This window comes from Rhineura floridana, chromosome 1 (genome assembly GCF_030035675.1).
Source record: "Rhineura floridana isolate rRhiFlo1 chromosome 1, rRhiFlo1.hap2, whole genome shotgun sequence".
Lineage (NCBI taxonomy): Eukaryota > Metazoa > Chordata > Lepidosauria > Squamata > Rhineuridae > Rhineura > Rhineura floridana.
This window is the reverse complement of record NC_084480.1, coordinates 210,108,904-210,132,973: the sequence shown is the minus strand read 5'-3', so window position 1 is coordinate 210,132,973 and position 24,070 is coordinate 210,108,904. Positions and strand designations below refer to the sequence as shown.

General features: G+C 39.8%; 2 protein-coding genes across 2 annotated transcripts in view; one reads left to right on the top strand and one right to left on the bottom strand.

Moving 5' to 3' along the window:
- Positions 1-18,822, top strand: part of TXNDC5 (thioredoxin domain containing 5) — a 30,719-nt gene extending 11,897 nt beyond the window's left edge. Inside the window, exons 6-10 of the mRNA XM_061591592.1 lie at positions 6,099-6,185; positions 7,920-8,063; positions 9,051-9,133; positions 15,112-15,241; positions 17,234-18,822. Of these exons, the coding sequence (XP_061447576.1) occupies positions 6,099-6,185; positions 7,920-8,063; positions 9,051-9,133; positions 15,112-15,241; positions 17,234-17,356 (567 nt within the window). The 3' untranslated portion in view covers positions 17,357-18,822. The remainder of the gene's footprint in view (positions 1-6,098; positions 6,186-7,919; positions 8,064-9,050; positions 9,134-15,111; positions 15,242-17,233) is intronic.
- The window catches only part of BMP6 (bone morphogenetic protein 6), a 201,821-nt gene continuing 196,405 nt past the window's right edge, over positions 18,655-24,070 (bottom strand). Inside the window, exons 6-7 of the mRNA XM_061591585.1 lie at positions 22,574-22,684; positions 18,655-20,222 (exon numbers count right to left, since the gene is read on the bottom strand). Of these exons, the coding sequence (XP_061447569.1) occupies positions 20,073-20,222; positions 22,574-22,684 (261 nt within the window). The 3' untranslated portion in view covers positions 18,655-20,072. The remainder of the gene's footprint in view (positions 20,223-22,573; positions 22,685-24,070) is intronic.

The following is a 24,070-nucleotide window of genomic DNA, read 5'->3' as shown; positions in this document are numbered from 1 at the left end:
GTGCAGTGTTAAAAGCTGAGACAAAATAATGTGTCTGGTGCTTTGGGGGGAAAAGCTATTCATTACGTTGAAACGTGTAAGGAAGCACTATATTGTGTGTGTGCGTGTGTGTGTTTTAAGAAATAAATGTTTATTTTTATTTTTATTTTGAAATCCAAGAGCAAGTTTGCAAGGGTGCAAAGAAATGCTTGTTGAAACCAACACACTCAAGTGTTCTACTTTCCTTCAAAAATATTGAGTTGGATCTGCACCAAATCAGTGACATTTTAAACCCTCTAAAATCACTGGGGCTTAAATTTGTCATGATTAACTGTCCAATTGATTTCAATGGGTCTACTAAAGCATAGCTATCTTAGACTGCAGTGTTAACCCCATATGCCTGGGAGTAAGCCCCAAGGAATTCAGCAGGACTTCCTTTCTGAGTAGAAATAGTTCAGATTGTGCCATTGGTCTGGATTCAACACATAGCATGGAGCATTTGGACTTCTGCCCTTCAAGGGTGTTATGACTTTGCTTCACTGCTTTTCTCCAGTGGATCAATTTCTTTTTTCTATTTTACTCTGGTTAGCTGGTAGTGTTACTCTAACTGCTGCCTCTCTGGCACATAGTTCTCTTCATCCTAATTTAGTTTTAAGTTCTTTGTTGTTTTTTGCCCTTGCGTGGCATTCTTATTTCCTGTTCTGCAGTTAACAAATGAGCTATACTACTTGATCTTTTTCTATGAATTTTTTCTCTTCTTGCTCTCATTGGTTCTCCAGCTGTTGCTTAAATCCTTCACTAGCCTGGTACTTCTCCTCCCATCTTGAAGGGTGTGGTGGTGGGTCATTTGGTCTCATCTTCTTGCCTGGTCCAGATTCTTTCTTTTCCCTCTTCCCATTCTACCTCTAATTTCCAAGTTCATGTTCTTTTCATTCTTCCTCTTAATTTATGGATTGCTGTGATTTATCATCTTCCCGTCCATCCTGTTCTCAGTTTGAGTCCTGGCTTGCTTTTCCTCCTCCTTCTCTTCTACTTCTTATTCCTGGTGGTTTCACTTTACATATTAACCTTCATTCTGAATTTTGTGCTGACCATTTTCTCTGTCTTTTCCATTCTGTTGCTCTAATACTCACTTCTCGTATTTCCCATTCAATCTGCTGTTCACATCTGAGACCTTTTCTAATTGTTTCCTCGTAAGTCCTATACTTAGGTTGTGAATGTCATTCCTTATGTAGCCAAATCAGCATCACCCGTGCACAACTTTTAATGAGGAAAGCCAGGGCGGGGGAGGAGGTTTAAATAAATAAATAAGCTCCCCTGCAGTTCACTGACTTAGGGAAACCCCAAGGTTTGCAGAAGTACAAAAAAACTGATGAAAAAAACTAAGGGACCCTCCCCCACCCCCAAAAACAGCTCAGTGAGGACTGAGCATGCTCTGTAGGCAAGATGTGCTGGCTAACCGCTGGGAGAAAACTAGGTGGCAACAGGAACAGAATGGAAAGAGGGCTTGGCAGATTGAATGGAACAGTGAAGAGGAGCTTCCTAACGGCAACGTTTTGGCCTTTTCTGGGTTTCCCACCATCATTTTTATCCTGTTGGCTTCAATTTCTTGCATTCACTTCTACCAAGTTTCAGAACACTTTTGAGAACTTCATTTTTTTAGACTCTCCATCGGTTTCTTTTCTGCCTAAAGCTTTCATTTTTTTAATATAAACACCTGATTCTGCTGCCGCTTCTTTTGTTCGGTGCAGCTTTGCTCCTGTTTCGTCCTCTTGCCTTCATTTGTTCCACTCGTCCTTAGCCTTGGTTGTCTTCCTTCTTCTGCTGCTTCTCTTTCTGCCTCAGAGCTCTTGGATGGCCCAAATTTGTCTTAATTAATTCTAATGCAATGTTTTCATCCAATTCGTCTGCTTTACTTTCTGCTAAACAAGCTTACTTCTTTTGCTTTATTCCACTTCTCATCCTTAGCGTCTGTTTGCTACTTTAGGCTTCCATCCAGTACACACTTACCTGGGAGTAAGTCCCATTGAATCCAATGGAGCTTACTTCTGAGTAGACGTGGATTGGATTGCAGCCTTGTTCATCATCCTTCTCCTCTGCAGTCCTTTTATCAATTTTTTGTAATAGTTTTGCCTAATATTTTATCAATAAAATATCTGCTATTCATTCGTCATTACCCTCTTGTTCTGGCTGCATTTTTTTAGAATTCCGTTTTTATTATTTTTCAAGGAAAGAAGAAGAAAAGAAATAACAAACTACAGTGTACTGCAAAGTTCGCACATTTTGAAACTTTTTAAAAGTGGATGGCACTACATGTCTGGCTGCATTCATTACTATTTCCATCCATATTATTAAATAATCTATGCCTTAATTTTCTGATGTTGCTTTTCTTCTTTCCTTAGTCCTTTTGATCCAATATCTTTTCCTTTCCTTGCTTTTTTTAATAAATACCTTATCTGCTCTTTCCTCTTGCATCCCCTTTTCAGTCTTCCCTTTCTTCTAACCATGCCCTCTCTTACTTCAAACTTGGTATGGTTTCCCCTTCTTATTTTTATTTTAAACCCTCTTTGGACCCCTCACCTCTTTGCCAAGGCTGTCTGTTTTTCTGATTTCTTTTGTTCTCCAGACTACTTGAGCAGCATTATTATTTCCAGTACCCCCATTTTCTTTCTTCTAGTTCCCTTTTCCAGGCTGGTTTTCAACTTCTACATTGATGTAGAAGTTGATATAAAATCCCTAGTGATCATCTTTGTGCTAAGTCATAGGGGTCCTGTCCTGTTCTTACTCTCCTTGATCTTCCCTTATTCTTTTGACACAGTTGAGCAGTTTCTGCTCCTTAGTTCTCTTCATTCTTTGGGGTTTGTTGATATTGGCCTGCCTTGGTTTCACTTTTATCATGGCTTGTCCTTTTAAAGCTTCCTTGAATGGGACTTCTATCTCTGTTTCCTCTTTGTATTGGTGTCTGCTGAGATCAGTCCTTAGCTCTCTTCTTTTGACCCTTTACGCTTGCTCTTGGTAAACCCGTTGGAGGTCCCATAGATCTCATTGTTACATGATACTGTCCAGCTCCATCAAACTCTTTCTTTCTCTCCCCCACCCTTTCTTCTTACAAAAAGCATCTTAACAGCTTTGCTGGGTCAGTGAGTGTCCTTTTGCCCGGGAGCCTGTTTCCAGCAGTGGCCAGTCAGATGCATCCAGGATGCTTACAGCTGAGCATGTAGGCAGTGACCCTCCCCACTGGTTTCTGTCTCCTGCATCTGGTATCCAGAGGTATACTGCCTCCAAACATCGGTCTGTCAATATTTCCCACTGTCTTAACAGCTTTTTCCTCTTGGATGTTGGATCATTATCTCAATCTCAATATGCAAAAGATGGATTTTATTGTATTTCCCATTAAATCATCTGCGCTTTCATCCTTCTCTTTCTCTTTCAGTCAGCAACTTCACTCTTCAGTCTTCTCAGCAAGTTAAGAGTCTGGGCATTGTCTTTGATCCTTCTTTCTCTTGCTTGGCTCTCATTACTGCTGTAGCTGAGGTCTGTCAGTTTTCTCTTTTATAATACTTTTTTTAAAATAAAAAATTCAACTTCTTATCATTAATTCTACTAAAGCCCTTATTCAGACTCACTCTTATACTGCAGTGGTTATTGTGATGTTTTACTTAACAGCCTTCCTGTCTCTCAACTGAAACCTATTCCCACTGTTCTCAAATCTTCTGCTCATTTAATTTTTGTTCAGTTGTGTTTTAATCACGTTACACCTCTATATGTTTCTCTTCACTGGTGTTGTCTATTGGCCCATATGAGGCTTCTTTTAGGTCTCTTCATAATCCTGCCCTTTTTATCTGTTTGTTGCTTTCTCTCTCTGTACTCCTCCTTGGTCCTTCCATTCATCAACTTGCAAAGCCCTGTTCTCTTGTGTTATTTCTCATCTACACACGTTTTCTCTCATGACTTCTTAGGAATGGAACTCTTTTCCCTTTACATATTTGATAGGCCTCTTTGTTCTCCTTTTAAAAATAACTTAAAAACTTATTGACTGTTCTCTTGTATTTCCCCTTCCCCCCATTTTGTTTCATTTTATTCTGTTCTCATTTTTAGGTTAATTATTGCAGCACTTTTCCTTTTCCTCCCAAGTTCCTTCTCCTTTTATTTCATGCTGTTCTAGATGTGACCCTGTGGGCAGGGAAATGTGTCATGTACAGAGGTGGCAGTGATGATTATAATGATTTGATTTGTTAGTTGCTTGTTATCTGAAGGTCTCCAAGTGGCTTATAACACTGTTAAAAAACACAAATATATTATGTCATAAATCAGAATAAAAACAACCCCTGTAACAGCCACAGGAAGCTTTGGCAGCACACGAATAACAAACAGTATAATCTTAGTCTGTCAAAAGCCTGGGGGAAAAATAAATCTTTATCTGGTGTCGAAAAGATGTCAATGAAGGTACCTAGTGGACCTTGCCAGGGAGGGAATTCCACAGCTGGAGAGCCATAACTGAAAAGGCCCTCTCCCTTGTTGCAACCCTCCAAGCTTCTCTCAGGTGAAGGACCTGGAGAAGGGCCTCAGAAAAAGATCTAAGGGTCTGGATAGGTTCATATTGGTAGAGGTGTTCCGGAAGATATTGGGGTTCTCGGCTGTAACTTTGAATTGGGCTCAGAGGTGTACATGCAGCCAGTGTCGTTGGAACAAAAGTGGTTTTATCTATTTACCTGAAACCTGTCAACAGTTGGCAGCCACATTCTGCACTAACTGAAGCTTTTGAACCATTTTCAAAGGCAGCCCTGCATAATGAATTTATATCTCATATGCAAGTTATGCTTGATGATTTAATTCACTGGCATTTTTCAGAATTGACACAATGCAAGATCTATTATGAGAAACAAGTGTTAAGTCTTACAATGAAATTGCAAATACGTCAAAGTATCGACCACAACTTTTCCAAGACTTCCAAATCTGGGAAGCTGTTTTAAGTTTCTTACGAAAATATGGTTCACTAAGAGAAAAAAATAAATTTGAATATTTGATATCCATCAGTACAAATAAAAATTTGTTAGAAAAGATTTATACATTTATTACAGGGGAAAAGGTTAAGAAAACTTTTATTAAAAAATGGAATAAAGATTTAAACAGGAGATGGAAATGGATAAATGAATGTGAATGGACAAAAATCCCTCAAAGATTAATATTTACAGACCTAAAAAAAACCCCAATTTAAACTTCAATACCAATGGTATCTTCCACCATACAGAATTTCTAAAATATATCAGACAGGCATTGACAAATGTTGGAGATGTGATCATCACATGGCTGACTGCTTACATATATTTTGGCAATGCTCAAAAATATAAATGTACTGGGATAATATATTAATATATATATGAAATGACAGGATATAATTACCGCATGAGCCATATGTTATTTTATTAAACTATCTAAAAGATATAGTTATAGACACAGAACTGGAAATGATAGCAACTTTATTAATGTTAGCAAAAATTGAAATTGCAAAACACTGGAAACAGCCTAAACCACCATCACTGGTTTAACAGAACATGGGACACCATCAGTTGATAAAAGTAACATACTCCCTAAGAGAGAAAAATGGACAACTAAACAAATACGTAGAAAATTGGGCAATTTTTATTATTTATTTGATTTATATCCCACCCTTTCTCCTAGTAGGAGCCCTGGGTGGCAAATATATATTATATTTTGTATATTATATATTATATTTGGGAACCAAATGTATCCCTTACATATTATTTTCTCTGCTCTCAATTATTTAACATACATAAATATGTTCATACATTTATGTATTTTGTTACTTTTTTAATTTTAATTTTTTTACACAAATATACTATGCTGTATCCTTACTTTATTTCTTCTTTTCTCTTTGTACTTTTCTCTTTTCTTAATCAGTACATTGCAACAAGTATGTTTAGGTGTTTTTATGAATAATCATAATGAACTTCAATTTACTTCACTTCAGCAGTTGTGTTTCCTGCATGATGGGAGTTAAATATTTTAAGGCATCTATGGCCAGTGACAGTTTATGCAGACTTTGCTTTGTGAAATTCACAATGGTCTTTTTACTTGTTACTTGTGTGGTATTTTAGGTGGATTGCACACAACATACTGAAATCTGCTCAGCAAACCAGGTGCGTGGTTATCCAACCCTCCTTTGGTTCCAAGGTGGAGAAAAGGTAAGGTTATTATAAACTTGTCCTCTTCTTGCAATTGGATCCTTGTCATGTTTATGTAGTAGGTTTGATTACATTCCTTTGAGGCCTGTCCCAAACCTGACTATGAAAACCTGATGATCTAGTTGGTAAAAACTGAATTTTTATATAACCGCAGGTCATATGAGCTGTGAAATGCCTAGTAAAACAAATACATCCTTTGTTTGTAAAACCTCTAACTTCCACTTCCAAATCCCCATTTTCGCAGAGGAGGTGAAAGGCTATTGTGCTATCTTTGGACAAGGCTGATCAGGAGAATTTGCCCCAGTCAGTAGAGCACTGAGTCCTTGAGGATCCTTCTCCTCCCAGGGGAGCCATCCATGAAGATCATGGAAGAGAATCACCATCCTTCCCTTGGAATGTGCACTTTGGTTTTGGGCACTTGCCTAATTTCCCGGCCCTTCCTTCTCTACCCCTATTCAGTTGTTACTCATATGAAGGAACAATGCAAGTAAAAAAGGAGCTACAGGGACCATGCCTTTAGCCCTACCCCACTGTCACACAACTCCTTTCAGCTTCCTATGTGTTCAGAGCAAATGTCTGCAGTAAAGGACCTTCTCTACTCATGGAGGCACCTCATGCTATTTAGAATTCTGATCACTCATTGTTCTAGAATCTAGATCATATGGTGAGCCTACACAAGTACAGCTGGCTCCCCTCTGCAGACATTTTCCCTGAACCATAGGAAGCTGGAAGGAATCATGACAATGAGTGTTGTTGTTGTTACTTGAGGGCAGCAAACATAAATAAAACAATTTAATAAGAAAAAGAAAAGCATACTAAAAACATCCCAAGACACAATTACAATTAAAATATTCTAAAACACAGTTAAAACACAATTAAAAACATTCTTTCATCAGTGATCTTCAAGTTGTCAGGAACAGTCCGCTTTAGCCATCAAATGCCTGGGTAAACAGGAATGTTTTCCAATTCTCTGGAAAGTCAGTAGTGATGGTGACAGATATATCTCACTGGGGAGGGCATTCCATAGATGGGGAGCCATAACTGAAAAGGCCTTCTCACAGATCTTCACCAGCTGGGTAGCACTCGGTGGCGCCACCATCACCAAGCCTCACCTGCCAATCGCTGGGTCTGAGAGAGCTGATACTGGGGAAGGCGCTCGTCTAGATACTTGGGTCCCAAGTCATTTAGGGCTTTACAGGCTAGTACTAAGACCTGGAATCAGTCCTAATAGCTCACTGGCAGCTAATGTGCTTTCAGAACTGGCAGAGCTTAAGGCGTGGTCCTCCAGCCCATCTGTACTCACATTGTGTCTTCATGTGAATGACTTAATAAGATTCCTCTCTCTGCAATGTCAGGCCCTTTACCTTTTCTTCTTTTGCCCCATACTGTTTCTGAGCAGCAGAAATCCTTCCAGTCTGCTGTGGCAGCGAAAATATTGGACCTTCTACAGCTCCACCCTAGGCAACTGTGTAAATTTGCTTAATGTTTGGTCTGGCCTGAACCAAGTTCCTATTGATTTCAATATGATTTACACTTATATAGCTCAACAGGAAATTGCATTTGGGATGTGTTCAGATTTTCAGAGGGGTTTTTTTTTGGTCAAGAAAGATAAGTTATAGAATTCAATTAACCAAGCTAATGAATTGCTAAGATGGTGTAAAATGTTTTTAGGTATGCAGTTTTTAGGTATGTTTAAACATCAGCATCTTTAAATAGGACGTGGTTTTCTTGTAGGCTGACCAATATAAGGGGAAAAGAGATTTGGACTCTTTGAAAGAATATGTAGATTCCCAGCTAAAAGACTCTAAAGAAGTCTCAGGTGATGCTAAACCTACCGAAGCGCCACTACCACCTAGAGAAATAACTCCCGAGGAAGAGGTAAGTCCTAAGTAGCTCATAAAGGGGTTTTTTTCAACGCCAAAATTATTCTAGTGACTTTGCTGCCACACTTTCAGTAGGGTCCTAGCTATAATACGTGGTCAGAATTTGCAATAAATTTTTTTTTTAATGTTAGTATTGATTGCTGCAGTGGAACAGTGAATTAATGTTAATGCACAAATACATACATATCTTATGTGTCAGGTTAGTTTCTGAATGAGAAAGGTTCCTGGCTGTCCATACTTTATGTTTCAAGATAACAGGTGGATAGTTAAATCGAGGATGTTCACTTCCTATTGGATGGAATGTTATATTTCCTGTAGCCTCTTTCTCACTTGGTCACCATCCTTGTGACATCACACTTTGTTGCCAGGACAAAGATAGTCATAAGCAGATTCTGCCTTGATTGTGATTGACACAGCAAGGAGACAGGGAACCAAATGGACAGGACAGAAGGGATGACAGTAAACCAGAAGGTCCTGAAGGAACAAGAAATTTGAATCAGGAGAAATAAAATGACAGTGATGTCCATTTAAAGCTGCAGTATTCATAGGATGGATTTTCAAGGGGTGCAGCACAGATTGTTGGATAGATATAAGGAAACAATTAATTAGCTCCTCAGTGATTATTGGTGCATATGTCTCTGAATGCCACCCTTCTCCACTTCTGATTCCTCTTTCACCTGTTGGTAGATGAGCTGTGGTGAAAACAATTGGCCCAACCCAACAAGGGTGATCTGTGGAAGAAACAGCCTCCGAGTGTGTTAAAAAGGGTGCCATGTGTTGGACGAGGGTGGGAAATTCCCACATGTGGGAATCCCCACATTTGGGTTATGCGTGGCACTCCTACCCCTGTGGACCTGCCACATATACCCTTTTTTAATACAATATAATAGCAGTGGCTTTAAAATGGGAAGAAATTTGCATCACTTCTCAAAAGCAGGCATATGTAAAGCGATGTGACTCTGACATCCTTTTCTTTCAACAGGGCAAGGTCCTTTCCCTCTCTGAAAAAGACTTTGATAAAGAAGTTGCTAAAGGGATCACCTTCATTAAGTTCTATGCTCCATGGTAAGTTTTTTTGCGGGAGCCACACAGAGGACTTTGTTGATTAGGCAATCAAGAAATGTTCTAAATAAGTAATATTTTACCCAGGGAAAATATTTGGGTTTGCAGATATTTAGCTTTTTATTTTTGTTTGTTTTTGCAGTTGCTGTTCTTGCTCTGTAGTTGGATAATTGTGGCCTTGTTATCTGTTTGTAGCGTTTGCCTAGAAGTGAAAATCAGTTTTCATCTGGGAGTAGTTGTTCTTTGGCTCCAGGTCATGCTTTAGATGAGCTGAAGGCATCCATGACAGAGATCACCCCTGAAGAGCAGAGAGCTTTATTTCCCCATTGTAGTGCTGTGTTGGGAGGAAAACGGAGATAAGTTGATGCCTCTGCTCTCTAGTGATATCAGAAGAGAAGGGGCAGCCATTTTCATCTCATTCTCTCTGCTGGGCTGTGATGCAATGGGGATGAAACATCTACTGTCCTCTCCCTCTGCTCCTCTGCTGATCAGCACAGATCAACAGAAGGGTGAAAGAGAAGGAGGGGCTGTGTGTGTCTGCCTGCCTATCTCTCTGCGTATGTGTGTGTCTGCATGTCTGTGCACAAACTTTGGTGGTAGCCATTTGAATGGGGCCCTTAGGCCAAAAAAAAAAGTGAGTCATCCCTGATTTGGAGGTAGACCTGGGAATGTTCTGTTCAATCTTTCCAGTTTTAATATTTTTTAATTGGTTCCACTGTAGTATGAATAATAGATTATCTCCCATAGTAATAGTTCCTTGTACAGTACTGCTATTTTATGTTGGGAGGGACTCAGATAAATTGATCTTTGATTAGGTTTGCCAGATTTGAGGGGTCAGTCACATAACACCTTTTGTACTTACGTTCAGATTGCCAAGTACATCATGAGCTCTCGTCTCCCACTTTTCTCCATTGCTTGGTGGGATATCACCATTTGATGTATGTATATTGTACTTGAGAATTGGTTCTCAAGATACTGTACAGCATATGAAACAGCTCTGATAAGGTTGGTGCCCAGCCAGGTACTGTCAGCTATGCTGCTTTGGATGCAAAGGTATATTGTGGCTTGATTAAATGCATTAAGTGGGAGCAAGGGACAGAAGGGAGCACATGAGTGAAAGGCCTCTTTCTCAAGGATTGTCTACGCTTACAGTTTATTACAATTTTTAAAAACCTTAATTTCATGCTTTCACAATAGCCGTTCACTAATTATAAAAACCACTTAGTTAAGTATCAAATGAGTAATTAGTTAAGTATCAAAACAAGCCTGTATCATTATTTGGTAATACTAGGGGAGCTCTGCCCCCCTGCGTGCTCCCCCTGCTGACCCCCAGGCAACCCCACTCCCCTTGCCAACCCACTTGCCTCACCTGTTCCTTCACTGCTACTGCCCTGTGCTGTCCCAGACAAACACTGCCACCATGCAGCGCACCTAGGTCACACACTGGCCTCCCGTGTGCCCACCCAGGTTGCTGCCACCTCTCCCCCACACCACTACTTCCCTTGGACAAACTCTGCCATCACCCAGGACACACCGGCCTCCCTCCCAACGCACCTGCCACCCACCCACCTAGGCTGCCACTGCCACGTAGCCGCCACCTTGCCTAGGCCACCCATTTGCTTGCTCGCCGAGGCTGCCACCGCCACCTGGCCTGCTTGCCGTGATGGATGGTGGTGAGCAGTGCAAGTAGCATGCAGGTGGGGGACAGAAGCGTTCATGCTGCCGTACGCAGTGCCACCTGTCTGGGCGCTGCAGATTGCAGTGTGACACATTTGTTGTATACATAGACTTGACTAATCAGTTGATGAAATCTTTTCTGACCAGTCAAATGCCCAGTTCTAAACTTACAAGAGTTTAGGTTCAGAGGAAGAGGAGGATAAAAATGCTAGTAATAAGTAGAATATAGTTTTTTGAATTTTAAAAAAGTTGTGTTTATATGTGGTAAAATATTGCTGTGCTCCTCCTCTTATGTACACATTCCCAGGCTTCTGTGCTGAAGTATTTGTCTCGGCTAAAGCGAGACCATGACAATCTCAAGACTGTAACGTATGATCCTGCCTAAACCATTGTTGCACATTTTTCTTGTGCTGTTTATGCTCCCTGGAACCCCAGATACTTAAGCATGTTTTTTTTTACTGGGGTATCAAATCAGGTTTATTTATCTGAGAAAACAGTCAATACAGCGATGTAAAGGTTCACCCATACGTGTAAATCAATTTCCTGTTGCTTGATTATACTGAATATTTAATGACTCACAGATGAATGTATGAATTGGCTCTATTGAAAAACAATCCTCAATTGATTTCAGTGGGTCTAGATCCAGCCCATTATTTCTGACAGACTATTTAGTTGTTAGGTTTGTATGGTAGATGTATATCCCACCTCTCCACTGGCGTGCTCACAATGGCTAACAAAATTACCATCATAATGCAAACATTCTGATTGCAGTGTTAGATCTGTGGTGACTTCAGACGCTTGAAGCTGTAGTCGTGAAGTGATAAACATGGATGTATGAATCAGCCCAGAGACTTGCTCAAACCATCCAGTGACTTCATGGTTAAGCATGGATGTGGTCCATTACCCACTGAAGCGATGTGGTTCTTGATCTGGTGCAGTACAAGCCCTGTCATGCTGCTCTACAGTCTTGTGTGCTTGCATTCCAGGCTACCACAAACTTCCTATCTTCTTGTCCTATGTTATTGCAACACTCCTGAAATGGGAAAATCTTGGACTTTTGGGAGGTTAGCAATATGGTGCATGAGTTGGCTCTCCTTTGGGAAGAAGGGTGGGATATAAATTTGATAAGAAGTAATGGCATCCTTTGATGCTATAGTGGCCTGGAGTGCCACTCAACAGGTGCCTCGTACAATCACAATCACAGTTGAATAGCACTAGGTGAAATTTGTTTAATTTATATCCTGCCCTTCCTTCCAGGAGCCCATTTGGCCAGTCTTAATTATTTATAGGTGAAAATGATACATATGAAGGAAATAAGATACCTGTAGAATTCATTAAACCTTTCTAGCAAACTTTAGAGCACAGCGACATTCCAAATATAGCTGCCATTCTCCTCTGACTTCACTCTAAAAAGGGCATGCCACAAGGACTGTGTTAAAGATATTCTAAATGCCACCTGACCAATCCACTCTATTTGGCAACAGTTGTTTCCATGAAAAGCTGCAGTTCAGACTAATGTTTACTACACAAATAGCCAGCATCCTATTCCTGGCTAGCTAAATTGTGTATACAATTATAGTTCATTGTATACAAATTGACCTTTTTCTCTTCCATGTCAACTGTTTTATGTTTGGCTAAGCAACCACTAGTGTGCTTGAGGTCTCTTTTTGCCCTTTACTTTTTAAAGTAAATATTAACAGTAAGCTGAATGACAAGCAGAAACCCATCTCAGTAGTTTTCAGTATTAGTCAATACGCATTTTGTATATAGTAAGAGAGCTTAAAAGTTACGCCTTTTGTTTTCTGAAGCAAGGAGCAGATTTTAAACACTTCTGTAATTAGTATCCTGAATCTGCCAAAGTAGTTATGAATTTTATGTAACATTCATGGTGAATAGATCAAAAACTAATTTAATGGAAGAGAGTTAAATTCTGAATGCAGTTTTAAGGCTGCCAGTTTGCTGACATCTACTTTATAGTAACAGAATAGTATATTCATTCACTTAGTGGTCTGCAGGCTTCTTCCAGTGCAGTTTCCTATGGAAATGTTCCAGTCAGAATTGAGTAAATGTGAAGAGTCTTTGCTGTTGAACTCAGTGGAGCATCAAAGTGCTTAACTTAGGACTGGATTGTTGTATCTCATGATGCTGTAAAATACAAATGGGGTGTTCCTTGAGGAGTAAATCTGATTCAAGATACATTCCAATCACCTCTGCACAGGGGCAGATGTGGAACATTCCATGGAAATTTAGAACAGCAGACACATGAAGTATCCCAGTACTTGCCTGGTTACTCTGCTGCATTTTAAGATATTTCTGTTGCTTGCAAGTAAGTTGTGGAATACAGGGATGAAATGAAGAAATCAGCATGCCAACCATTGTTTCGTAACCTCATAAAATTTGGATGGACCCTCTTTGGTTCATGGAGGTAATTTTTAAATTTATGAATCTGGTAAATCAAGAACAATCTGGCAACAGAACAATAAATATATTAGACGTTTCTGTGGAGGTAACTAAAGCACCAGGGCACTAGTGGGTTAGCTTTGTGATTTGAAATAAAACTACTTCTAAAATAACAAATATGTTTTCCTCCTTTCTTCCTCTTTTTACTTTTTTGAGTGAGTGGGAGAAATGATATATAGTAGCATATTTTAAGTTTTAGCCTAACTACTGTATAAACAATGTGTCGCACAGGTGGAAAGCTTGTTTTCTGAGTTTTAGGTAAACTCAGGCTGTGCTAAGAGCCAGTGGTGTGAGGACGTTTTGGCTCACTAATTTCAGCAGAACCTACTTGCCATCAAGTGGGTTTAGCACTATGGCTTTAGAAATGTTTATGCTTAAAGAGAAGCTCGGAGGGTCCTAACAAGATCCAGGGCCTTTTCAGTGGCTGCCCCCGAATTATGGAACAGTCTCCCCGATGAGGTCCGCCTGGCGCCTACACTTATCTTTTCGGCGCCAGGTGAAAACCTTTTTATTCTCCCAGGCATTTTAACTCATTTTAACCCATTTTAAGCTTTTAATGTATATTGGTTTTTTATTGTTTGGTACTTACACTCTACTGTTTTTGTGATTTTATTGTATTTTATCCTATGTTGTGCACCGCCCTGAGAGCCTTCGGGCTATGGGCGGTATATAAATTGAACAAAATAAATAAATAAATATATTATTTTCTAATTTGATGATTATGAGACATCACTCATACTTTAAGGAAACACAGATAAGGAGATCACCCTTACCTCATGACATACAAAGATGAGCTACCAATGAGGTTTCTCCCTTTAAATTAGTAGCCAAAATTAAGCTTATCACTGACCCTGTCCCTTCCAAGAAGCACTTGGAAAGCAGCAGAGCCTCTTGCTGCTTTCCAAGGCTCACCTGAGAAGTCCGGGAGAGCTACATTCTCTTAAGCAGTAGTGGCCAGTGGGGCAGTGCAGATAGGGCTGTGTTGTTCTCCTGGCTTGCCAAAACCACACATCGCTGCTGCTTACCAAGAGGGGAGTGCTCATCATGATGCAACAATGAAGCCAATCCAACACGCCTTCCACTGCCCTGAGCTCCCTGTGCCTCGCCCTTCTGCCTCCGAGTAACTGGCAGTGGCGCATGGTGTTGGGAAGCCGGGAGAGCAACACAGTCCCACTCACACTGCCCCACCAGCCACTACTGCTCGTAAGGAAGGACCCTTGTTATGTTGCATCTTGTTTCTGTGCTGCCTTTTGGCCAAAGAGGCTCCCAAGGCAGCTCTCAAATACAAATAAGAAAGAAAATACAAATTATAAAAATTTAAGAATATGAAAACTTACCATTTAAAAAACAACAACAACAACCCTGAGCCAAATACATTCATTTTCCTGGCAAAGGGCAGTCCCCAGAATGATGTTAGAAAGAGCAGGGGTGAGGGGGCAAGGCAAGTGGGAAAAGCTTGCCCCTTGATGGTTCCAGCACAGTCTCACCCCTGCAGCAGCACCTCTCATACAGCAGCTGTTCCTTATAAGGGTTCTTGTCTCATCAGATGAAAATATTTGCTTGCCCCAGTCAGCTGCTGAGTGCATTTGTGAACCCTCTGATGGACAAGGTACATTTATAATTATTTTGGAGAATTAGTGCTATGTAAGATGACTGAAGTTCATGTTTTTCCTTGTATGACTTTTAAAAATTATCAAATTTCCTGTGCAGTATGATGGTTTTTTCTAATTGCTTATAATATATCTGTCCCTGGGGCTTCATATTTTTGCTTGTATTTGAGGTTCTGGCTTGAATATTATTTTGTATTTTTAAAACATTATTTCATATTAACCTCCCCCCCCCAGGTGTGGTCATTGTAAAAACCTGGCTTCCACTTGGGAGAACCTCTCGAAAAAGAATTTTCCAGGACCAATGGATGTCAAGATAGCAGAAGTAGACTGTACCACAGAGCGCAATGTCTGCAATAGATTTTCCGTAAGTATGGACACTAGATGGCTTTCCACGGTGTTTGTACTAAATTGATATTGCTAGCGTGTGACTGCTTAGTTTACAGTTAACTTTCCAAATCCTTAATGAATAGTCTCTGCTTCAAGGAAGAATGTGTATAGAACCTTACCACAATTGTATGTGTAAAAGCCATAGGCTGAAACGGGAAGATTTTCAATATATGTGCTAGTTATACAGGTTCCCTGCCCACTCACTCCCTGCTACTTTAGCTACATGTGGTCAGAAGCACTTTTAAAAACTTAAGACTGTGGTCTTGGGAATAGTGTATGGGATTGCTTTAAAAACTGGGGAGGCAACTCAGGAGCTCCACTGTATGCACTTAACCCTTTGGCTCCTGGTCATAGCCTTGAATGCACTCCATTATGACCAACCTTGGCAGGAAGCCTTTTCCTAATTAAACTACATCCTGATATTGACTACTTTTCCTGCAAGCCACAAATAAATTATTTGTATCCATGGGCAAAGCAATTGTGGTGTGTAACTTTTGTCATCCATCCCCCCCCCCCGGAACAGATACTGCTGTTGAAAGCCAAGTTTCAGCTAAACTCAGTGGGACTTAGGCTGTGTCCAAGTCATTCTGATTCAGTTTTTTCTGTGTACACAGTAGGCACATGAAGGTCAACATGCTTATGTTTTATATTCATTACTATTCTGCTGCTTGCCATCCAGATCACTGGGTGGAACTTGGCAGAAAATATCCCAATGTATATACTTATTTTTGTCCCTCCCCTCAGTCACTCCTCCCCCACATCCCCAGATAGTATACAGGATTAAATTGCAGTTTGCTTGTTCTATATTAAAATTTTTATTTTTATTTTTGCACAGTTCTGATTTAACAGAATTAATAAATGGGCTGCTTACAATTCTCAACGGTGCAGGGAGGGAGGGACTGCATGCTTGTGTGCAAGCTTTCTGAATATTAAAGATAATTCCTCTCCTCCACCCTTTCCAACTGATGTTTAACTTCATCTTAAAGCACCTTGTGATCTGAATATGTTGCTGAGAGAAGGGGAACCGAATCAGTCATGAACCTCTTCTTGCTATTTTTTAAAATTCTCCAAGGGTTTCCTGCACCGTTGGAAAGGTTTAGGAAAAAGAACAAGCGGAGGGCTTGGTGCTGCATGATGCTAGCCTCTTCTTCCTTGCCCCCCCCTTTTTCCTTCAAGTCTCTTGTGATAGATGTGTCCAGCAGGGCTTCCTCCTGCTGTAGGAGACTCTTGGAGAAGTTTGAAAAAACAGCAATAAGAGGATCAGGCCTGATTTGATTCCCTTCCTTTCTCTCAACAACACAGTTGAATCCTGAGCTGCTTTAAGGTTAAATGTCAGTAGGAGAAAGTTGAGACAGAGAAATTACCTTAATTTACAGCAAGATTAGCATACACATACTCTCCACTTAGAACATTAAGCAGGCCCAATATTTATTTTTATTATTACAGATCTTGTGCAAATATACCCATGTGGGGAGCATATAGAAGTAGGGGTATGGCAATAGAGGACATCAGCATACACACAAGACAAAATGCCCACTTAAAAAAAATGCACTAAGAAGCTTCCACACCAGTGGTGACAGCAGATATATAACAGATTATCTTTAGTCATCAGATTTTCCACACTAAGAGGAAGTCCAAATTTATTTTGTTTATTTTATTTTTATTTATTATTTGATTTATACCCCATCTTCCTCCAGTTGGAGTAGATTAAAGGGGAGGGGGGAGTACAAGCTGGCATTTTGATGACAATGACATTGTGTGACCACTGCAAAAAAACCTTCCAAGCATGAGCAACACCATGTCTGCAGTTAACTGCCTTGTAGAAGCACCCTTACTTTTGATTGCGCTGGTAAAGTATCAGTGGCAAATAGAGTGTTATTCGGCTGATCAACATGTAGTGGAAACAGGTTAGCAGCATAAGAAAGCTGCTGTTGCTTTCTAAATGTACATTTTTTCTTTCCTTTTGAAGGTGCGTGGCTACCCAACATTGATGCTTTTCCGTGGTGGGGAGAAAGTGAGTGAACACACAGGAGCCAGAGATCTTGACACACTGCATAACTTCGTCGTGGGGCAATCAAAGGATGAACTGTAACAACATACCTGTTTGGATAATGCTCCTCTAGCTGTGTCTGTCCACTAAACATGGGAGTTGAATCAAGGTGTATTGTGGCTGGATTTCCAATAGCGGTCATTTGGGAAACTGAATGTAGTAAAACATGGTATCTTCTATGTATGTGTTTGTGTTCCCTACAGCCCCACTGTGCTGAGCTTAAGGGAAGCTTACAACAAACAGTCACTGTTAAAATTGGGAATATTTTTCAGTATTGGTTGCATTAATTAACTCCCACTTGTCATACAATGAAAACGTAAATGGCCTTTTGGGGATTAAAATAAGGAAATGTTAAAATTAAGGGACATGGTAGATTATTCTCATGGCGGTTTACACAAGTTAGAAACTTAACACATGCACACACCTTGCAAAACTGCACATTACAACTTTATTTTGTTATACTGGTGTTATACCTTTTACAATGTATCATTCAGCTGCTCATTCAAAAACCAGGTTAAATGGAACTTCAAAGGAAACACACACACTTAGAAAGATACCCTTGACCACTATTGGCATTTTGTTTTCTCTCATCATGAGGGATGCAAAGTGAAAAGCAATGATCCTCTGATGTATACCTGATTTATTATTGAGCCATAGTGTTTGTCAGGTAGTTTTTGACAGCTCAAACACACAATAGTTCAGTCATTTGCACAGAGTTGTGATTTTCTTCATGCAGATCCAGTGAGTTAGCAGCCAACCCCTTAAAAAAACACTGACTTTAAAAAATCTTTTAGTCCCCTGGTTGGAACAGTACCCAGAGACAGATTATTTTGAGTTACATTGGCATCTTTCTAAGTAATACAAAGAAAGGAACCAAATTTGCCTGCAAAATATTGCCAGGTAGCCTGCTGTTCTGAGCAGATTGTCCCTCCCCCCTTTCCGGTTTAGTGTTCCATATCAAAGAATCAAAACCAAAGAATTTATTGTGCAGGTACTGATAGGATATTTCAGCTACATCAGCAAATTAGATAAAAATTGTTCTGGTTTATATATAAACATTTATTGCAATTTATTTGGGGAGTTGTTTCAGGTTTGTACATATGCAGACCAACGTTCATCTGTAGAAAGATACTATTGTCATTTGTCTGTTGCAGATGGAGAGATGCCATTTTCATTAGCCATATCTACATTCTATCTTTGTACTGTAGTTTGTCCTTTCTCTTGAAAGCCAGGAAATGTGCCCAGCACAAATTGGGGGCCTGGGGTTGGGGGAATGTGAAAGACAGGAAGTACAGAAAGGGCTAATAAGATATGGCAGATGTAGCAGATCAACACACATGTTTCTGCCTTAAAGGGAGCCTTTATTCATCATGATGACTTTTAAAAAACTAAAGAAGCACAATCTCATGAGCAGGCTGGGCTGCGACTCATGATTTCTTGTACAAAATCAAGTGGTACAATTGTTTACACACACACAATTTCTGAATAAATCTTTTTTTTAAAAAAAACTTGGTCTTGCTAAATGGTATATCAACAATTAATGTATCTGACAGTTGCAATAAATTATCATTTTCATTTATTTACAAGAGCCTTTTAAAAAGCAAAGTAGTCAAAGGGAAGTGCATGTTTTCTTGCTTAGGAAGACATTTCTATTGTGTGGAGCCAGATATCAGAAATATTATACAAAGAGTGTTTTTAATCGGGACAGTGGGATAGATCACTCGCAACTCCACCAATAAGTGCAAACCAGGTCTCCTGCATTCTCTTCCTCCCCCCCCCCTTCCCGGTGATACACCTTGATATATTGTTTTGTAGAGCAATAAGATTTTCCCTTCCATTTTAGGAGATTACAAAAGATTTTTTAAAAAGAGTATTACCATGTTTTGAGAATCCTGTTTTAACCAGTGCCTTGAGTATGTCCATTCAGTATCCAATTTACAAGTGGATAGTCAAACATACATTTTGCTTGTTCATCAGAAAGTCTGTGGTGTGTGTGTGCGTACACACGCACACACAGAGATCAGAATTAGCAATGGGGAGCTGTGGAGTGCAAACATAGAAACTGCTTTTCAAACAAGAGTACAAACATCAGCCTGTTGAACAATTTAACCTCTACAACACAGAGAACCTGGTAGTCTTCCCTAATGAATTTTGTAATAGCCATTAAGAGCACATTGCCAGTTATGTTCAGTGTTGAAGGGCAAGAGACAAATTCTGTTTTAAACAGAGCAAGTGTGTTGCTTTATCTCCTGGGCAGACACCCAAGTGCAGCAGTTAATACAATGCAAGGCACTTCCTTACCTTGGCGATCAAAATTCTCACTTGCAAGCCTCTAAACTTAAGTAAGGATACCTTGATTTGTCTACACATAGATGTAGTTTAGCCTTGAATAATGCATTCCATTTCTCAATACAAACTCCACTGCTTCTTTGTGGCATTAACCAGGATTTGATGACTGCCTGCTTAGTAAGACTGAATTGAAGATCAAAACAGCATTTTGTCTGTACCTTTGCTGCATCAGCATGATCCGCACTTTACAGTTTTCTCTGGTGTATTTAGAAATTGTAAAACCAAAAAGTCATCATTGTGCAAATACTTTACAAGAACAAGTAGCATTGGAGTTCCTTGCTTTTACTTTTTTAAAAATTCCTCCTTAAGGCACAAACACTGTTCTAAAAGCATTGAATTTTTCCCTTTGAGGCACTGGATGGAAGTCATTTAGAACGGCACAACAGGTCTTTCTGTAGAGAACTTGTTATCAGTGACATCCACAAGCTCTTACCACCATATTTCTGTATTTTTTCAAAATGACGTTGGAATTGTCATCAAAGTAAAGAACTGATATTGCATTCAGTTTTGTAGGGGCACAACATGGCTTAGGAACATTCTCTGGATTCATTAGATGAACCTGTTTAAACAAATTGACAACTTTATTTGTAGCTTCTGCCTAACCTTTGTTTCTCTATTAACATATCTGAGGAGCTTGGGGCAGCGTCCATATGTTATCTCTTTTTTATCATCATGGCCATCCCTATGCACTATAAGAAGGCTTTTCAATGTATTGTTTAATTAGTTAGTTCTCTTTATCCCCTTGTCTCATGGTGGATTCTCATTAGTGCATCCAGAAGCCTCCCTGCTGGGCCAATAGCACACAAGTTTTGGGGGATGTGGTAGAGCAGGAAAAGATTAAACCTCTATGCGCATCATCATCCTGACCCCCCTGCCCTGGGCCTGTTATTTAGAGATAAAATTTATTCTTGAGACTTGAAGTGTCATGTTGAGCATCATGTGTAGTGGGGCCGTAAGATTATTAACTGTATGAAGGATGTGGGTGTTTTGAAAAGCAAAGGATTTACAGTATTTGCATAGGGTGTCTTGAAAAAAACTCTCTTCTCACCAGGATGGTGCACTAGCTCACTATTATTCAACCCTGTGTCCCCATATATTGTTGGACTACAGCACCCATCATCCTCAGCCAGCTTAGCCAATGGTCAGGGATGATTGACATTGCAGTCCAACAATCTGACGACCCAAGGTTGAAGAACAGTGCACTAGCAAATGTTTACTCAATATAAGCAAGTATGTGAGGCTAAAACCACTGCTCTCAGCTCTTTAAAAGAAAGGAGGATTCACTAATAGGCAAAAAAAAGTTGTGATTTAAGAATGTATCTAAAGCCAACAGATATTTCTATCAAACTTTAAAAAGCGGGGAAATTGGGCAGCTATAGTGAATGCACCAGGGAAGCAGGAGACCTGGCCTCCTCTCTTGAGATATTGTACTGCTCTACAAATTTGTAAAAATGCAAACACAATTTGGGTTGGTCTTTCATAGTCCAATCCACTTCCTGTGTAGTTTAGAAGAATTTGGTACGAATTTGGGAGGGAGGGAGGGAGGGGAGGAGATTGGCTGGGTGGGCACTGGGTAGAGAGGCAGCCCCTTTCCAAAAGGAAAACATTGTGAACAGTATCATTGTTTTTCAGGGTTTCCCCCCAATTTTATTTTTGAAACCAGGCACATGTGGTCTCCAACCCCAATTTAAACCAAAGCTGTCACTGGCCACATCCACACCAGACCTTTATTTCACTTTAGGCAGTCAAAGCTTCCCCCAAAGAATCCTGGGAAATGTAGTTTGTGAAGGGTGCTGAGAGTTGCTAGGAGATGCCGTATTCCCCTCACACAGCTACAATCCCCAGAAGAGGGGCTGACTGTTAAAACCACTCTGGCCACTGGAACTCTGTCAGGGGAACAGCAGTCTCCTTTCAGTACCCTTCACAAACTATACCCCACAGGATTCTTTGGGGAAAGCCATGACTGTCTAAAGTGAAATAAAGGTCTGGCATGGGTGTGGTCACCTGATATAGCCAAGCCACACAGTTGTGAATCTGGCTTTTAGAACACTGACAGTTGGTTCTTACTGAGCATGCCTGTCCTTATAATTGAGTTCATTAAGCAAAAATCAGCCAGGCACTTTTTTTAACTTTTAAACACCAGAAAATGAAGATCAGAGTATAGGGCAAGGTCAGTAATAGGATTAGAGGTACTCTGTGAACATGTCTTATTTTTAATTAATGTCAACAAATTATGAGAACTCTGACAGAAAAAAGTCCAACAGGGTCTGGATTTTTTTTCTTGTTTTACACTTTGAACTCTCGATTCTCTCTGTTTTGTGTATTGCCATGAAAACCTCCAGGGCTTTTAAGCAAGTGTTTCTGAGTTCAGGACTATTAAGTTTTGTAAGGTTTTATTTATTATTTATTTATTTATTTACTACATTTATATACCGCCTCATAGCCGAAGGTTTTGTTTTGAAATGAGCTGCTGGGAAGCATCAGAATGGCATGGAGGCTATTTTCAATTTAACATTGTGGAATGCAAAAAATCCATGCTGGCTATAGTTTACAACCACTCTTGTGGCTGTATAATACAAAGGCTAACAAATGAAAATCCAGCCCCCACATGGTTAATTCATCTCAAACACTGGTGGGCCAAATTTCTAAACCTAAAGTTGCCTTCCTCTCCATCCTGCAAGTGCAATTTGTTGGTCATCCACATCCATCCAAGACCCAACACAAATGCTGAATGAATAAGGTTCCCCATCACCACCCTCCCCATCTTACATTGTGCCACCAATATGAGAGAGACACAAAGTGGAGCTTCTTCACTCCCCAAAGCCACCAGTTATTATGAAGTGCTTCAAGAAAAGAAGGCAGGGGAACTGTTTCATAGCAACTCTGGACTAAGTCAAGGCCTATACTTACCAAAGTTTGTACGATGGCATGATTTGTGGCATTCATATGAGCATTAAGTGGGAAAGAACATTCTCCATCACAGTAGTTTGCTGCATAGCCCTTTGGTGCAATTATCCAGTCCTTAATAACAAAAGTATTACATATATGATGCATATCTATTATAATGAATATAGGTTATTTAGTTAAAAGCTGAGAGTGTGTTTATCAGAACCCCCTGTGTCAAACCATAGAATACATGTTAGGAAAGTCTGATCATCTCCTTATGCCTCTTACTATGTTCTGGCATTAATATTTTGTTGGCATTGATACAGCATAACAGACGAACGCAAGGTAGATTGATCACTTCTTATAAAATTCTATAGGTGCTTAAACTGGCATAGATTTCTGCAAGTCTTGGCTATAGGTACAGAATATTTGAAATATGTATGCTGTTTTTCAGGCCATATTTCAATGCCCTGATAAATTCTCTTGCCCCTCCTATACATATTGTTTAATTGACACCTGCCTGCCACTTTCCCATATGCAAAAAAAATATAGGATATAAACTGGATCCTGCTCTTAAGTGCTTATCTAAAATTATTACTTTTATTACAATAAAATTTACTGTTATCGTAGCTAGTTACACTTTGAACCATTGTTGTGGTGGGTTCTGCGTTTGACTTAGATTATGATGCAATGCGTTGCAGTCTGACCCACTTTTCAAAAATGTTTCAGGGTACATGCTTTATGTGCTTTGAACTGGAATCTGGACTAATAGAAAATCATGTGTACAAATCTCCTGAAACTTCCAAGCATTTTTCAAGCTCTACTGAATTGGAACTATTTAACATTCAAATCCACTAGCAGACAACTATTGGTTGTCTCTAGCATGTGGCCTTCTTTAGCAAGAACCATGTAGAGCTTAAAAGCTATGAACAAGACCCATGTTCAAAAAGCCTTAAAACATGATTGGCCAACATGAGGGATGTGCTAGAATTCTGCCCAATTTGGATTTGGTACTGAATTTTTCATTATTTCGCTTATTCTCAATAACTGAAGACTGGATTTTAACGTAGCAAATTTTCATGGCTATTTATGAAAACAGACCTTTTTTTAAAAAAAAAAACACTAACACTGATTGTAATAATAATAATAATTTATTGATATTTCCTTTAAAATTGATATTTCCTTCAAAATATCAATATTTTCTTTAAAAATGTTGTTAATACCAATATTTTTTATGAGTGAAAAAAACATGGATTGGTAAAAGCAGTAACTAGCAGATGGGGAACAGCTGCAGCACTGGGGGAATGGAGAAGACCTGCCCTGGGAATTGAGCATCTGAGCATCTGAGCGCTTGCTTGCTTGCTCGTTCCTCAGGTTTGCTGTCTCTTGAGACAGGCAAAGTCCTTGGTAAGTGCTGCAAGGACTGGGACCCCCTGCCTGACCCGGATTCCAGAGAGAGGCTATATTTAATTTTGCAGCCTCTTACATCAGTTTCTGGCTGGGTCAGGGGGCATAAAAGTC